Below are 18346 nucleotides of genomic sequence, written 5' to 3'. Positions count from 1 at the left end.
TTGGAAAATGTACAGACTTTCTAATGAGCAATCCTGGGGGAAAAATTAATATTAATTCCCAGTCACTTAGAGTTCCTAATAGGCAGGGTAATAGATAGTAGCTGATTCTTTCACAATGCTTTAAGGTTTACGAAGTGATTTCATGTATTATTTCATTTGATACCATTATTGTTAAGCCGGTTTTCTCTTCCCGTAATTCATGAATGCTTATAGGGGACGAACTCATCAATGTGCAATCCTGCAGTTCCTGGTTAATACCAGCAGGTGATGTCAGGAACTACAGTCTGGGATTGTACCTCCTGCAAAGCTCCTTCATAGTAGCCTGCTGGTGTTATCAGGCATTCTGTAGCTCCTTATGTCAGGAGCTGCAGGTATGATTTCAGATGTGGAGGTAGAAATTCGGATAAGATGGAAGATACAGCGACCACGCACCTTAATACCTTCCTCCCTGACACCTGGGAGAGATGTCTTCCACTTCAGGAAGCAGTCTCCATACCCCCACTATTTTGGAAATCAACAAAACACCACAATTTCCCCCTAATCACCTCCCATTGCAACCTGGGTAAAAAGTAAGATGCTCTTATAAGAGGGGGGTTGATTAAAGGACTCCCCCCATCAATATGATAAACTTACCTCCCTATAGACTATGGTTGTGCCCACTGGTACCTTGTTAAGAGGATAAAGAAAACTCCAGATTATCTCTCAAACGCTGAGGCTGTCCTACGGGAGACTGGCTGATTTAGAGTCTTCCTTTGGTCTCTCCAAGGCGCTAGGGTTCAGTGACTTGGGGAGTCCCCAAGATATTTAATTAGCTAAGGACTTGGGCCTGGAGTCAGGAAGATGTGAGTTCAAATGTAGCCCCAGACACTTTTCCTAGCTGTGTGATCCTGGGCAAGTCATTTAACCCTATTTGCCTCAGTTTCCTCAACTATAAAATGGAGTCCCTGAAGAAGGAAATGACCACCCCAATATCTTTGCCAAGAAAACCTCAAATGGGGTCATGAAGAGTCAAACTGAAAGAGTCAGACTGAAAAATGACTGAACAGCAATAACAGAAAGTCTCAGGAGGATAGACTTTGGTCAGAGGATCCTGACCCTTGGTGAGGATCTGCAAAAGAAAGCCGACTGACTGGAACTCACTCATGAAAGGGAAGGGACTAAGCATTATATAGCACTTACTATGTGCCAGGTATTTTGCTAAGTGCTTTGTGAATATTAATCTTATTAGATCCTCACAACTATGAGTTGTTATCTTCTGAGTTGAGGAAACTGAAACAGGATTTTTTTTTTTAAGTGACTTGGTGAGGGTCACATAGCTTGTAAGTCTCTAAGGCTGGATTTGAACTCAGCAGAGAGCACCTGGGCTGGGGTGAGGGGCAGGGAGTGGGATATTTGTGCATCTATGTACTCTCTTCTCAGGAATGACTTTCTTGGTGCAGAAGCCCATGACACTTGCTAAGAATATCCCCGTGAGCAATTAAGCCCAAGAGGTTATAGCCCCCAGGGTAGAGATAGACACATTCTTTCCCATTTGACCCAAGAGGGGAGGGATTCGTAGATACTGTTCTTGAACCCAAATCCTGTGCAAAGGAGAAGGAAGAATCTTGATTTCCTAAGCAGTTTGATGCCTGAACCTAGCCTTATAGAAGAGAAGGGAGATTTCTTGGGCAGTGCCAGAGAGAGAGAGAGAGAGAGAGAGAGAGAGAGAGAGAGAGAGAGAGAGAGAGAGAGAGAGAGAGAGAGAGAGAGAGAGAGAGAGAGAGAGAGAGAGAATGGGATTCTGGGAGAGAGAAGAGGATTTCCCAAGTGAGCCCTATAGTTGGAGGAACCATAAGGGTTAAAATCTCAACAAAAGGGAGCAAGAGATTGGAACCTTGCCTCCCTACTATTGAAATGAGTAATTCAAGTCTAATGGGAAGGTGGTTGCGTATCTAGCAGCCCCAAAGTGTTTTTGCCTTCTGGAATTTCCTGAGTGTAGAGGAGGTGGGGAGCCCCCGACCACCCTGGGACCTATGGCCGTTGCTCCTACATGGCAGTGGGCTCGTGTATTTCTAGGCAAGCCTGACCTGGGTTTTGGGCACCTGGCTGCCTTTCACATATTGTTTTGTTTTTTCCTGCAAGTATAGGTGACCAAACAGTGATTGGAAGATGGACTTTTTGGAGTAGCTATCCTGAGAGTTTGGGAATTCTTGGGTTCCTTAGTTGGTGCTGGTTGCTATTGTATGTTTTTCAGAGGAGAAGATAACTCCCAACATGAGGATGAGCTCAAGCCTCAGCCTGGTTTCCCAGAAGACATCGATCTGGAGGGAGCTGTTTGTTTAGCACAGAGTCAAGGTGAAGGATAATGCCTATTCAACAATACCAGCAAATGTTCCTTGTCTTAAAAATTTTAAGTATCAACTTCCTGGAAGAGCAGTAGTAATTATAAGTTGTGACTTTGTGTTTAATGTTGTCAATTCATGCTTGTGAATTTTGTGTTTTAAGCATTTCTTTTGAATGGAAATTTGAATGGAAATTTTGAGGAAATAAATAGCTGTCCTATACCTGATCTTCACTGTACAGAGTACCTTTCTATTTCCCTTTTTGGGGATACCCAGACATAAGCCAAACTTAAGCTATAAGTGATTTTCTCTAGAGCTATAGGGTGGCAGTTAATAGAGCCAGAGCAGACCAAAAAAGGAGCCTTACCCTTCTTTTTAAGGGTTGGGCTCCCCTAGGACTGAATCTAGTCTATATGCATGAGTCCAGAGCTAGGGAAGGGAGCACTTTAGAGGGAGAAAGGCCAGCAATAGTCTTGTGTATTGCTATATATGGTAATGTATTTAGTCTTAGGCAGAAGGAATCCAGATATTCGTTGATCCCAAGGACAAAAAGGAAGAGAAACTCCTGCCAAGTATATAAAAACAGCTTATAGAAGTCATAGGGCTGGAAGGGACCTTAGAACATATAACATAGAATGTCAGATTTGGGAGGGCTCCTAGACCGTAGATCACAGAAAGCCAGAGCTGTGAGTGACCTTAGAGATGTAATCCAGGGATTCTTAGCCTGGGGTCCATGAATTCACTTTTTAAAAATAACATATTAAATTATTAAAAATTAAATATTAAAAATACTTTGGTACCTGCATTTGAATAGAATTGGTTTCTTTTCTAATCTTATGTACTTTATTTTATACATTTGAAAACATTATTCTCATTCTGAGGAGTCCTTAGGCTTTGCAGACTATCAAAGGGGTCCAGGACATAAACAAGATTGAGAACCTCTGATCTAGTCTAACACTCACTCTTTACAGATTAGAAAACTGAGGCCCAGAGAGGAACCATAATTTGCTCAAGGTCACAGGTAAATTAGTGTCACAACCAGGACCAGAATGAGAATGTAGGTCTTCGGCTTCCCAATTCAGGCTCCAACATACTCCTTTGCCTACCATAAACTCCCTGGACAGAGGGTGGGACTGGACAAGATGGGCAGGAAGCAGCTTTGGGCCGTGCTCCATGAGAGGCTGTAACGTGAATCCTGCTGAAGGTGGGGGCTGGGAGCAAGGGGAGGGCATAGGTGACTGATGCCAGACAGGGATTTTGCTTAAATACTCCTGGAGGTGATTTAGAGATCCTCACAGCTGACAGAGGGCTGACTCCCCTATGCCAGGCTCCTGCCTTTTTAATTTAAGTGAACACAGGGTTTAAGAGGAAAGCCATTAGGAGAACTGAACCTGAATTTAGACATGGGCAACAAGCAGACAGTTTTCACTCCGGAACAGCTCGACGCATATCAGGTAAGAGCCCAGAGAGGGAGAAACAAGAGTCTGCCATTTTTACCTAGTTTAGTTCAACATACTAAGTGTCCACCAAACTAAATGTGAGTCCTTCTGCTTGGCCCTGGAGAAACAAAGATGGAAAACATATGTTTCCCTCAAGCATCTTACAATCTAATAGGGGGATAAACAGGAATAACTACAAGACAAGTTGAGACATGATAAGGACATACAAAAGGTTAAATTGAAAAGGCGAGAGATTTGGGTCAAGAAGGATCACTTCAGAGGAGGCTTCAAGGACATTTACTTTTTGTTTTAAGAAAGGGAAGGATTTCTATTAGTAGAAGTGGGCAAGTGGCATCTCTTCCACTTATGGAGGATAGCTTGTACACATGCATGGAGACAAGAAGGGACAGGATGGGAAGGATGAAACTGAGGGATGTTGAGTTCTGTAGTTTGGCTGAATAGAGAGTGAAAGGTGGTAATCTGCCGTTAGGTTGGAAAAGTCCATTGGGATCAGATTATGGAGGGCCTTGAATACTAAATCAGAGAGTGTGGATTTTCTCTTGCATTGAAGGGTTTTGAGCAGGTTTTAGACCTATGCCTTGGGGAGATTATTCTGGAAGCATGTGAAGGACAGACTGCAAAGGGGAGAATTCTTGGGATCTGAGATGGGTGACCTATGCTTTGGCCATGTGTCTCTTTTTGACTGCTTATACTGCTACGTCTTGGATTATAGCTATTGCACTCACTGACCTACATCTGTGTGGTGCTGAAACAATTCTACCAGAAATTCAGCTGATTAGGGAAAAATACTAGTCAAAATGGTTGATTTGTGTTGTTTCCAGGCCCGTGGATGACTGACCTTGCCTTTGATTAGACAGTTATGTTCATAAAGTCCAAGGGAGATCTGATCACCCTTATAAAAAGACATATTTATGGCACAAAGGGGAAGTTTTGACAAACCAACATTCTGTATTCCCCTTTCTTTGCAGGATTGTACCTTCTTTACAAGGAAAGAAATTCTGAGGTAAGTCTCTTCTGGTTCCCATCCTGCCATCACTAGGAAGGTTCAAGCTGAGGGTGGGTGGTTATAGGATCATAGGATTTTTGAGTTTAAAGGGATCTCAGAGATCCTATAGTCCAGGGGTTCTTATAACCTAGGATTTCAGGGTGTCTGTGAATCTCGATGAGAAAAGATTCTTCTTTATTTTCCAAAACCTTTGGTTTCCTTTATCATCCTGTGGATTTTATCTTATGCCTTGAAAACCATTATTCTGAGAAGAGGTCCATAGGGTTTGTCAGGTTACCAAAGGAGCCCATGACCCGCCCAAAAAAGGTTAAAAACTCCTAATCTAGTCCAACTTCATCATTTTACGAATGAGGAAACTGAGGTCAATATTTAAGTAACTTGCCTAAGTTCATACAGGCAGCAAGTAGCAGAGCTGGGATTTGAATCCAGATACTTTGACCTCAAATTCTGCATTCTTCTGTGTGTATTACTCAGAACACTGCATGAGGAGGCAAGACTTCCAGGTAGCAAAATTGCAAAGCTGACAATTTGTTTTCAGGGTAGGGATATATGGAATGATTTTGTCGTACTCTCTCAAAAGAGAGATAGAACACAGAGAAACGGAGGGGGGGAGTAGAGCATACTCTCTTCTTTTTATCCTAGTCACTGGTGGGCTGAACTGTCAGTCAGCATCATCAGGTCAGTTTGCCAGGATTGTAATTGATACTATTAATCAATACTATCAATCCAATCAATACTATCAATACAATCAATACTATAATTGACAGCTCAGTCAGTGACAAAGGGCTTCTTGCCTTGTCCTCTTCTCCCCTCCCCTCCCCCATTACCTGTATACTAATTGAACAGGTAGTCCATAACAGTGGGAAGTATATTATATTCTCTCTTCACCCCTGTCAAAACCTGTCTCCCACAGCCTTCATTCAGACTAAAGTGTAAAAGCACTAGAAATGACTGGGATTAGATTTGTTCTGTTTGGCCCCCAGGGAGTAGAACCAGGAACAAGGAATGAAATTGTAAAGAGGCAAATTTAGGTTTGATGGCAGGAAAAGCTTCCTAACAATTAGAGCTTTCCCAGAGTGGAGTGAGCTGCTTAAGATGCTCTGGTTCCCCCTCTCTGCAGGACTTCAGGCAAAGGCTGCTGGGTAACCACTTGTTGGGTAGGTTATAGTGGGCGTTCCTACATGTTTGGGTTAGACTAGATGACTGGGGAGTTCCCTTCTAACTGTCAAATTATGTGATCCTCTAATTGATGGCTTTAAGGATGAGCCCTGGCAGGACACTGGAGAAAGGACTGGTGGATTCTAACAGAGATCAAAGACTTAAATTAAAGGAATGCAATTTAGAGAATAGATAATATGATTTAGAGCTGGGAGGGAGTTTAGGGATTATCTGGTCTGGAGGTTCTTATCTTAGTATCGGTAAACATTTTTTAAAAAGTTAGATAACTTCAATACAGGGTGGACCCAAAGTCTTAGTTTTAAACCATAATAGCTTAAAACTGCATGGTTTTAAGTTATTAAAGTTAAAACTTAGTTTAAAGTTTTTAAGCTTTTTAAGCTTTTAAGCTTTAACAGATAAAAACTACATAGTTTTGAGCTGTCAAAACTGAAAACTAAGGCTCTTGGGACACTCTATGTAATTGGTTTTTTTCTGTAATCCTTTGTATTTCATTTAATGCATTATTCCAGAAAGGGTCCTATAGGCTTCACCAGACTGCAAAAGGAATCTATGACACAAAAAAGGTCAGGATCCCAATCTAGTTCAACTCTCTCATCTTAGAGTTGGAGAAACTGAGGCTCAGAGAGACGGTAGGCCTTAGCTAGTAAGTGATTGAGAGTGGAGGGTTTGTGGAATCTGTGCTCAGCACAGGCAGAGTAGTTTTGTACAGAGATTTGAACTTGGAGTCTGGAGACTCCAAATCCTGGTTCTTATACTACCTGTGGGACCTTGAGCAAAGCATTTCATGACTTTAGGTCTTAGTTTCCCCATCTATAAAGTGGGGATAAGAATATTGTTTTCAAAAGAATTGCTTCAAGGAGAGTGCTTTGTAAACTGTAAAGCACCATAGAAATGTCAGATGTTGTCATTAAGGTGCTAAATAAAGTAGATCTGGTGCGAGATTCCAGGTAGGTTTATTAGAATCTTGGACCTCGTGTGTTTGAGAGATGAGGAAAAGGAGAAAGAGATATGACTTAGAGTCTGCGAGAGAGAGAAGGCAGGTGCTGGCAATTCTGCTAGGGTACCACAATCCCTCAATTACCTTTCTTCCCTTGGACTCCATTTAATGTACTTCTCATTTTTGTTGCTATCACTTACCGATCTTTAGGTTATTCTCCCAACTTTTTCAACTACTTTAGCACTAGGTTCATAATCTTTACATTTAACAACAAGCATTCATTAGGAAGCAATTACATGTAAGACACTGGGTTAGGTTTGATATGGAGACTATGGAGAAAAAAATTACACATTCTCTACCCTCAAGAACCTTATCTTTTATTAGGGGAAAATACTACAAAGTGATGTGTGATAGGGGCAAAGGTGGGGAGACAAAGTGCTCTAAGAAAATTTGGGAAGAGACAGAACACTTTCAGCTTCATGGGGGAGGTAGCATTTAGGTTGTAGCTTGAAGAAAGAGAAAGATTCTGAAAGGCAGAAATGAAGAGAGACGGCTTTCTGAGTATGGGGCATGATTGATACAGAACCCTGAACTTTGGATCTTTGACTCATTCAAGAGGATTTTGATGGGCTAGGATATCACACCCAAGTCAATAAGATGAAACTGAATAAAGGCTTGATGAAAAGTCTTATGCATACATTGTAAAAATCTGCTTTCCAAGTCCATGAAGAGAGAGGCATAACTAGACAGCAGTTTGTGACAAGTACTTGGTAGATCACAATTTCAATGAGAGTCCACTGTGTAATATGGCAGCTATCTGTGGTCTTAGGCTGCTGTAAAAAGTCGTAGCTTCCAGGTGTCAGGAGCTGGTAGTCTGTTGTGCTCCTCCTCCCTGGTCAGACTACACATCAAAGTGTTGGTGATCAGTTCTGCATTTTGGATTTAAGGAAAGACCTAGATGAGCTGGAGCTTGTCCATAGAGAACAAGAAGCAGGAGGATGGAAGTTCTTGAGTACATGCTGTAAGAGGATCAGTTGAAGTAATAGTTTAAAGTAGAGAAAATGTTTAAAATAGGGATATTGAGAGACTAGAGAAGATGTTTAAACTAGGAAAGTTTAAACTAGAGAAGGTTTAAACTGGGGATGTTTAAACTAGAGAAGAAAAGACTTAGGGATTACTCGATAGCTATCTATGAAGTAGACACGTCTATTTTGGAGGTTTCATTTGTCTATGAAGCAGACACATGTCCATTTCATGTTTGTTTCATATATATCTATGAAGTAGACTATGTCTATTTTGTACGTTTGTTTCATTTGTCTATAAAGGAGACATATGTCCATTTCATATGTTTGTTTCATGTATCTATGAAGTGGACAATGTCTATTTTGTGTGCTTGTTTCATTCCTCTATGAAAGAGACACATGTCCATTTCATATGTTTGTTTCATGTCTATAAATTAGTCACATGTCTATTTCATGTTTATTTCATCTATGTCTATGAAGTAGACAATGTCTATTTTGTATGTTTGTTTCACATGTCTATGAAGCAGATACATATCCATTTCATACGTTTGTTTCATATGTCTATGAAGTAGGCACATGTCCATTTTGTATGTTTGTTTCATGTCTATAAAGTAGACACATGCCTACTTTGTATGTCTATGAAAGGCTGTCACCTGAAAGAAGAATTGATCGCTTTGCTTGGCCTGAGAGAGGAGAGCTAGGAACAATGGATGAAAATTGCAAAGAAATAAAATTTGGCTCAACGTCAGGAAAAGTAGCCTAATAATCACAGCTATTCCAAAGTGAAACGGACTGCTTTTGGGAATTCTCGGTTTCCCTTACAGTGGAGGTCTGTCTTTGAGCCAAGGCTAGATGTAGATGGGATTCTTTTTTTAGGCATGAGTTAGACCAGATGGCCCTGAGATCCCTTCCAAATCTGAGATTCTGTGATTTCGTGACCCTAGACATCAGGTCAGACAGGTGGGAGGGAGATTGTTCTCACTTGCAGGGCACTTTCAGCACAAATTGCTCTCAGGACATTTGAGAAATCATGGAATCTTCAGAAGGCCCGGGCTGGGCCATGTCACTAGTTATATAATTCATCTGCCCTTTGCAAGACCCTCATCCTATTGTGTTCTTCACCTGAAGCCCAGACTACCCCGGTCGGAAAGTCTGTCATACCTGAAACCCAAGCCTGGGTTGGTGTTTGATCATGTATTGATTGGAGGCCAAGCCCATAATTGTGTCAGGAATAAGGCATTTATTATTAATGTGAAATCCTTTTCAAAATACTGCCCTATTGTTCCCAGGCATGTCCAATGATGACAGCTTTAAATGGGGCTTGTGGGCTTCATCTCAGAAGGAGACACTCATGCAGAGGAGAAAGTCAGGGTCACACGTAGATACGAGCTTAACAATAATATCTCACATTTACAGAATACTTTATAATTATAGCATATTTTAGCCAACAAGTCAGCCAGTAAATATATGTTAAGGGTCTACTATGTGCCAAATGCTGTCTAAGTGCTGGAGATACAAAGAAAGGCAAAAAAGAAAAAAATCTCTGCTTTCAGGGAGCTCACAGGCTAATGCAACATACACATTCGATCCTTTCAATGGCCTTATCAGGTTGGTCAGGCACGTCTTATTAGCCCCATTATACAGGTGAGGAAACTAAGTCTCAAAGAGGAAAAACTACTTGCCTGAGAGAGCACAGCAGGTCCACGACTTGTACTGAGGCCATAAGGTCATGGGATCATAGCTCTGGAGATGAAATGGACTTAAAGATCATCTTATCCACTCCTCTCATTCTGCAGGTGAGGATACTGAGGCCTAGAGAATGGAAGTAACTTCCCCTAAGTCACACAATTAGTGCATGAAATATTATATAGTCAATCAACAAGCATTCATTAAGTGCCTACTGTGTGTTAGGTGAGAGCCAGTGCAGTACAGAGAGACTAGAGAGTCAGCTTTGAAGCTAGAAGGCTGGGGTTACAGTGCTGCCAATGACCTATACTGGCTGTGTCAGCCTGGGCCAGTCATTTAACCCCCCAGTGCTTTAGGCACTGTGAACTGTGTGAACCAGAACAGAGAGGTGGATCACTGAGGAGGAATATGTCAAACAGGGATACAAACCTTTGATATCCGTTTATGGCAGATGTGATGGGTGAAATCTGAAATAACTGAGGAAACAGAGGTTTGAGCTTCTGAGCATATTGATTTATTAAGCAATGCATGCCAATTGCATAACAAATTGGGACCAGGCCTCCTCAGCTTGGCGTTGCACCCCAAATACAAGAGGAGACAGATTTTTATGCATTAAAAGAAATCAATAAACAGGATATAAACCAGGATACAAAATTAGGTAATTTGATTTCTAATTGGAAGAAAGATTAGTGACTTTCCAAATTTTGAGGGGCAGAGTGAACAGGTACAATTCCGTGAAAAGAGGTATCCCTCCCCAACCCCACAGGTGTCTGGATTCAATCAAAGTTAACAAGGAAACAGTAACCGATTGACCGGCATGGGCTCAGTTTACAGATGATGTATGGGTTTCTGGAGATGTATAATTATGAAAAAACTCATTGTATCAGTCTTCAGACCCGACTGGGTTTCTGGTCAGCATAACCTGGGTCCTTAGTTAAGGATCTCTAAGCAGCAAGTAGTCATTTAACCCTGTTTGCCTCAGTTCCTCATCTGTAAAATGAGCTGAAGAAGGAAAAGGCAAACCACTCTAGTATCGGCTGGAGAAAACACCAAATGGGGTCTCGAAGAGTTAGATGTTACTGAAATGACTGAATGACAACAAAGTAACAGATAATGGTGGTCCAGCTTCCCAGCCATGCAGGGCTAGGTTCAAACAATGTAGCAACGTTTTCTCACAATTTCCATAATTGAATAAAGTTTTCTCAGGACACAGAAATTGGACTAGACCCATAATTGAATAGAAAGGGAACTGAGCTAGATCCAGAATTGAGTCCCAAGATGGAGTCAGTGTGGTTCACTCAATCCCACAATTCTGTCATAGGCCCCTGAAAGGCTACATCCTAAAACAGTTCTTTTTTTCTTCCATATCCCAGGCTATTTTATCGTTTTCAGGATCTGGCTCCTCAGCTGGTTCCTCTTGACTACACCAGCAATCCTGGTGTGAAGGTGCCCTATGAGGTCATCAGCAGCATGCCTGAGCTAAAGGTATGAGACAGGAGGGAGAGTGTCAGAATTCAGGGCAGGGTCAGCCCTCTGCACATCTGGGAGATGACACTGGTAGGCAGCTAGGCTCCCTCCTTGCAGGACTTTTCTTCCCTGGAGCACCTTGGGGTCCTCCTGTTTCTCTCTTCTCACCACTTCGGAATTCCTTACCCCTTGCTCTGGACCTTCTCCAGGCCCCTCCTTCCTACCAAGGCTCAGTGTCAGCCAGTCCAGCTGACAGCTCAAAATGTGTGGGTCTATCTATCCCCATGAGGTCCCTTTTGCCCCAGTTTAGCCTTTAGAATGGGTGGGGGAATTTGCACAGGCCTTCCTCTTCCTTGATCCCCAAACATAGCAATCAGGCATTGTTTTAAGGGCACGAGGGCAGTCCACATGTAATAACCTCGTTTGCAAAGTTTTGTAGGGTCTGTATTTGGTGCTGGGAGAATTCTAATGCCATTTTAACAGCCCTGAAGTAGTTGACTAGTCTTAGAGATTCCAAAGCCCAGAAGTCCTCAGTAGCCCTTAGTTACCAATGCCTCAGCCTTCATCCCATCAGAGCTTTTCCTTAACTTTTTCATAGAATCACAGAATTTGACAGCTGAAAGGGACCTTGACCATCTAGTCCGACTCAAACATGAAGGAACTATAAAATACCATCCAGCCCATGCCTGAAGACCTCCTGGGAATCTTCCACCTCTCCAGGCAGGCTATTCTACTTTGGGACAATTCTACTCGTTAGGAATGTTTTTTCCTGACACGAAGCTTTGATTTGCCTTTTTGCAACTTCTACCCATTCCTTTTGCTTCTGCTCTCTGGAACTAAACAGAACAAATCCATTCCCTCCTGTATGTGACAACTCTTCAAACACTTGAAGACTGCTATCATGCCCCAACCCCATTGCCATTCATGCAACCTAAGATTTTGTTGGGTTTTTTTTGGTTGCTATGTTGACTCATATTGAGCTCATGATCCACTAAAACCCTCAAATCTTTTTCAAACAAACTGGTATCAATTCTCCTTTCCCTATTCTGTATTTGTTCAGTTAACTTTTTGAGCTTTGTCCCTGTTTAAGTTCACCTTCTTAGATTTGGCCTATCCTCATCCATTGAGATGTTTTTGTATACTAATTCTCTTACCTAATATTTTATTTATCTCTCCTTTCTTTGAGTTATCAGGATTTTATTTATTATTTTTTTTTTTTGAGATTGGGTCTCCCTATATTTCCTGGGCTAGAAGTACAGTGGCCACTCACAGGTCTTATTCCGATGCTGATTGGTATGAAAGCTAACTTGCTCCATTTTTTTAATGACCTAGGACAGCTTGCCCATCCTTAGCCGGTCTGGTAGCCCTCTTCTCCTGGGACTTGCCACGTTCGTGCTATACTTAGTGTGGACACTGGATAGGCTTTAGTCCTATTTGTCGCTCAGAACTTCCATACTCAAATGGTCCACCACCTTCAGCATCCCTCAGTAACAGGGTTGTGCCTGGCCATCAGCAAATTTGGCAAGCATATCATCTATACTTTCATCCAAGTCATGAATAAAAATAAAACCTATAACAGACTAGCATTAAGGACACATCCTGAAGCAGTACCTTGGAGATCGTCCTCCAAATTGATGAGTGATCCATTCAATTCAATTCAGTAATAACACCAAAGACAAAAATTCAACAGTCTCTGCCCTCAAAGGACCTTATAGTATATAACAGGAGAGAAAACTTGTAGATATGTGAGAATGTAAATGATATATACCAAATGAATACCTGGTAGGTTCTGGAGTTAGGACTTTAACATCTGGGGGCCTGGGACAAAATGGAAAACAGGTCCTCCCCTCCAGGAGCTTACATTCTACTGCATCCATTAATTACTATTGTTTGGGCTTGGCCATCCAGTAAGATTTGCATCTACCTAATGGTGCTTTCAACTCTTTCCTTCCTAGGATAACCCATTCCGAGAGAGGATTGCTCAGGTCTTTTCCCAGGATGGGGATGGGAACATGACCCTGGATGATTTTCTGGACATGTTTTCTGTAATGAGTGAAATGGCTCCTAGAGATCTAAAAGCATATTATGCTTTTAAAATTTATGGTAAGTGAAAGGGACCTGGCCATGGGGCTCTAGGGAAGGACAAGAGGCCAGATATTTTTTTCTATCTAGAATGTGGTCTCAGTTCTACCAAGCCCAAACAGTGAGAAAGCAGTTGAGAACTGGGTTTGAATCCCAGCTCTTACACTAACTCACTACATGAACTTGGCAAATAACTTTGCCAGTCTGTTCCTCAGTTTCCTCATATATAAATGGGACTGGGGAAGGCAAAGTGGGAATAGAATATCTGCAAGGACTTTCCAGTACTAATAGCTTTAAAATTGTACCCATCACTGACTGCCTTTAATAGGCCCATCCTGGACCAATCTTCATCTCTAATACCCCTGTCCTCAGGCATTGCCTGCTCCTGTTACTCTTTTACCCAAATAAAACCTATCTCTATCATCCTTGCCTCTGGGAACTGTCTGCCTCAAATTTCACTCTGTCCTGGGCACTGCTTGTCTCTAAATTCCTCATCCCCAGACAATGCCTACTTCTCACAGTCCCTCAACCCCAGGGTACCCCTCTCCATTTTGGGTCTTTGCTCCGAGGCCACGGTGAAGCTCAGTGGCACCATTTGGCCCAGATTTTAACAATGATGACTATATCTGCCCGTCGGACCTGGAGAAGACAGTGACTAAACTCACTCGAGGTGAGCTGACTCCTGAGGAAGTTGGCCTTGTGTGTGAGAAGGTGATTAATGAAGCTGATGTGGACAATGATGGCAAACTCTCTCTGGATGACTTTCAAAACATGATTCTACATGCCCCAGACTTCCTCAGGTGATTGCCCTCGCCACAAAATCTACTGTTAGAAACTTATTACTTTAACCAGGGCTGTGCTTCCTATTAAAATGTGTTTTTCCCTCCCACCCCTAGACAGGTTATGCTTTAAATTCTTATTAATCATTTATAGCTTAGTGTGAATAATTTCAGATCCTTTCCTGAGAAAAGATGTAGGGGATAGGGAAAGTCTTCAGAGGACACAAAATGCTTGTGAGTAGTGAGGAGACTGGAATCACTGAGAGCAAACATCTTGTACACCATCCCTCCAGCCATATTTTCCACTCACCTATCTATTCATTCCTCCATCTATTTTTTTTATTTACCTATCCACTTATCCACCCATTCTTCATATGTCCATGGATTCCTTAATTTATTCATGTAGTTATTTATTTACCTGATTTTCCACTCATCCATCCATCCATCCATCCATCCATCCATCATCCATGCATCCATCCATCCATTTATCTACCCCACTTACTCATTCACTTATCAACTCATCCATCCACTTACTTAACTGTATATCCATGTATCCATTCATTCATCTACCCACTCATTTACTTATTATCCCTTTATCCATTCACTTTTGTATCTTCCTCAATCTACCCATCTGCTCATTCATCTGTTCATTTACCTACCTGTTTACCTACCAATTTATTCATCTATTCGTGCATCTAAATTTGTTTTTATCTATTTATCTCCTTGCACATTTAACCATCTATTCATTTATTAATACCCTCAAAAATTTATCTGTCCACCTACCTGTTTATTTGCCTATCTATCCACCTGTCAATTTGTTCATCCATCCATCCACTTACCCATTTATCCATTTCTTTGTTTATTCATTCCTTCACCTATATATTCATATATCCATTCATTTTCTCAGTCTTTTGTTTATTCTTTCATCTATCCATTCATTCATCTGTCTGAAGCCATTCACTCATCCATAATATACAAGTTTACCTCTTCATTAATCCATTGATTTACCTACCTATTCATCCAACCATCCATATAAATTCACTTATTCATTCTCCATTCATTTGTTAATTCTTGCATCCATCCCACCCATTTATTCATCTATCAATCAACCAACCAATCAACATTTATTGGGGTTTGCTATAAGCCAAGTACTGTGCAAAATGCATTGCTACAAAGACAAAAAATCAACAGTCACTGCTCTCAAAGGATCTTACAGTCTAAAAGGAGAGAAAATATGCAAACATATAAGGATATAAAGGATATAAACAAAATAAATACCAGGTGGGCTTTGGAGTTAGGACAGGAGCAGTTGAGGAAATTGGGAAAGGCTTCATAAGAGAAGGAAGCACTTGAGCAGAATGTACCAAGAAACCAAGGATTCCAAGAGATTTGTAGACTGTCCCATCAAACATGGCCTTATGTTTTTTCTTTCTCTGCTTTTACTCCTGCCTAGAATCCTGTCCTGGCCCTGCCATCTCTCTACCTGTGAAATCCTAGCTAGCTTTCATTGCCCATCTCAAATGCCACTTCTTCCAGGAAGTCTTTACTTATTCCCTCCCCCCCCCCCAAGTAATCTCTCCCTCCTCTGAATTCTCATAGTACCTTGTTTGTATATCTCGTATGCGCTTATCACAGTAGTTATTTGTATGTAGACTTGCTGTATCTTATTTATCTCTTCAATCAATCAATCAATCAACAAGAACTTATTAGGCACTTACTGTATTCCAGGCATTATGCTAGTTCTTGGGATAGAGAGCAAACCCAATCCCTGCCTTCCTGGAGCTTACATTCTAATAGGGAAGACAGCATGTACTTATATGGGCATAGACAAAATGCATACCAAGTTAATAAAAGAGTAGATGAATGTTAAAGGGGAAGGCCCTAGTAGCTGGAGGATGGGGAGGGGAACAGGGAAGGTCTTCTGCAGAGGGAAGCATTGACCTGAGTCTTGGAGGAAGCCAGGGATTCTAGGTGTGGAAGCAAGAAGAGAGTGAATTATAGGACTCCACACTAAAGTTGATGAAATAGCATTAGCTCATTATGGGGGGAGGGACACCCCATAAACTTTCTCACTTCTTTGCTTTGTTCTCTCCTACAGCACCTTTCACATCCGAATCTGAAGCATAGCTGGCAAGGCTGGCCCAGCTTGGCTGTCCCCAGCACTACTGTACCTCCAGCATCCACCCTCATCTATCTGTCCCTACAGTTGGATCCACTCACCTCAGTCATGACCCTGGCACCCCATTCTTCTCTATAATAAATTAGGTTTGATTCAGTCATGTTCCAGTATCCCATCCATTCCCAACACCTACTCAGGTAGCCTGCCTGTGACCTGGTATTCCATCTGTTTGACCCTAGAGTCAGACCTACCTGTTCTGTTCCCCAGCACCTTGTCTTTCTCTATAACTAATCTTGCCTGATCCAGCCATTGTCTCAATATCTCAGATTAGCCATGACCCCAGAACTCTACTTGTCTGTCCCTAGCCTGGATATGATCCAGCCTCCCAAGCTTTCCCATAACCAACCTGGCCTGATTTAGCCAGTCCCAATGTCTTATTTATTTCTGTGACCTGGTTAACCTGGCAATGACTTGAGTTCCCCATTCTTCCCTGTGACCAGCCTGACCCAGCCTATTATCCTATCTACCCCTACAGCTGTTCTTTCTTGGCCTAATCATGACCTAGTTCCCCATTCTTCCCCATGACCTGTCTGGCCTGGCCCAAATATGAAGCGACTGCCTCATTAGAATGGAAACTCAGAGGACAGGGACTATCTGATATTTTGCCTTTATATCCCCAGCATATAGCACAGTATATTGTGCATGGTAGGCATTTAATTAATAAATGATTATTGAATTGGGATGACTTTGAGTTAGCTCTTTGTTTCTGCAGCTAGGTTTTCCATGACTGCAAGGTACCTTGTCAATGCCTACCTCTGCTTAGCCAAACTATGTCTTTGGTGTTCCATCCTTCTCCATCACAGTCCTGCCTGCCCCAAACATGACCCTAGTGCCTCACACATCTGTCCTGCAGCCAAGGCCAGGGGAAGGCACTGGGTGGCTGAATTTTTCAAGGACCAGGTAAGGAGAGGTCAGGACAATGTCTCCTTTTGGGAGGTGAGAGAAGGGATGAAAGGGAGGTGGGAGGGGGCCAAAGACAAACTTGGCCTACTTTGAGATTTTGCTTAGGGTTGACCCTGCACCAAAAAAACGGGCAGACATTCTTTCTCCTTCTTTCTACATAATTTGACCTCTGTTCCCAAGACTCAGAAGTCAGGCTAATGGTAGAGTTTAGCTACACCCTGGGTCAGGTGGTTTTTGTGGTCTGGCCTTGGAACCTAACCACTATCTGTACCATTTTCTCTTTGGGGGTAATGCCTTCTGAATTCTCTAAAACTAAATTCCAAGTGGTTTTGTCGAGCAGCGGCTGTTTGTAAGATTTTTCCTCAGCAGTACAGACTGGCCCCCTTGCTCAGTTTCCCTGGCTTTGTTATAAATAGGTACTCTCTGGCATCTTCCCGGTTGGCCTGTTTGCCCCTTTGAGGCCTGAATTCTGCCAATGTCAGTTATTCAGGCTGCTGGACCACCTACTTCCACCCCCTACAGTGTTAGAAATAGCAGTTTCCTTTAGGCTTTCTTTGGACACAGGAGGAGCAGGGTTCTTTCCTGTCTGGGTGCCAAGTCCATCCTGTTTGGTTACTGTTGGCTTCACAGTCACTCCCTTGTTCAAAGTACTTTAGTGGTTCACCATTGCTTACTGAGAGACAGCATCGTATGGACAGCAGTTGTCAAACTTTTTGGTTTCAGGACCCCTTGAAAAGTATTGAGGAACCCAAAGAGCTTTTGTTTCTGTGGGTTATATCTATTGATATTTACCCTATTCGGGCTTAAAATGACTTCATATTATTATGAATGCTATAATTTTATCTTTTTTTTTTTTGGCTAGGCAATGGGGTTAAGTGACTTGCCCAGAGTCACACAGCTAGTATGTGTTGAATACTATGGTTTTTAAATGAAATTCAAATTGAGTGATTTGAATTTGAAAGGAAAATTATGAATTTGATCTCATGCACCTCCTGAAAGGGTCTTAGGGACTCCCAGGGGTCTCTGGACCACATTTTGAGAACCACTGGTAGTAGAAAGTAGCTTTGTAATCTCGGATGAATTCCTTAGCCCCTTTGAGCCTTAGCTCATCTGTAAAATAGAGATGAAAATACTTTGGCTACCTGCCTCACAGGGTTGTTACGAGGAAAGCACTTTTGCAAAGCAATATAGTAAGGTGATCTATTACTATCACTTAATAAAGTCCAAACCAGCTGATATTCGAGGACCTCCACCATATGCCATCACCCTTCTTTCCCAGCCTTATCTCCCACATACTTTATGCTTTAGGCAAATGGACAACTCAT

General features: G+C 42.0%; 1 protein-coding gene across 1 annotated transcript; it reads left to right on the top strand.

The window, feature by feature from the left end:
• The first annotated feature begins 3548 nt into the window (after positions 1–3548).
• On the top strand, positions 3549–16763 carry CIB3 (calcium and integrin binding family member 3). Its single transcript, XM_020969224.2, has 6 exons — positions 3549–3775; positions 4750–4784; positions 10985–11096; positions 13034–13181; positions 13765–13960; positions 16038–16763. The coding sequence occupies exons 1-6, from the start codon at positions 3725–3727 to the stop codon at positions 16057–16059; spliced, it is 564 nt and encodes a 187-aa protein (XP_020824883.1). The 5' UTR covers positions 3549–3724; the 3' UTR covers positions 16060–16763.
• The last annotated feature ends 1583 nt before the right edge of the window (positions 16764–18346 follow it).

Source organism: Phascolarctos cinereus, unplaced genomic scaffold, assembly GCF_003287225.1.
Source record: "Phascolarctos cinereus isolate Bilbo 61053 unplaced genomic scaffold, phaCin_HiC Scaffold_4;HRSCAF=312, whole genome shotgun sequence".
NCBI classification, from domain to species: Eukaryota; Metazoa; Chordata; class Mammalia; order Diprotodontia; family Phascolarctidae; genus Phascolarctos; species Phascolarctos cinereus.
This window is presented reverse-complemented; position numbering and strand designations above follow the sequence as displayed.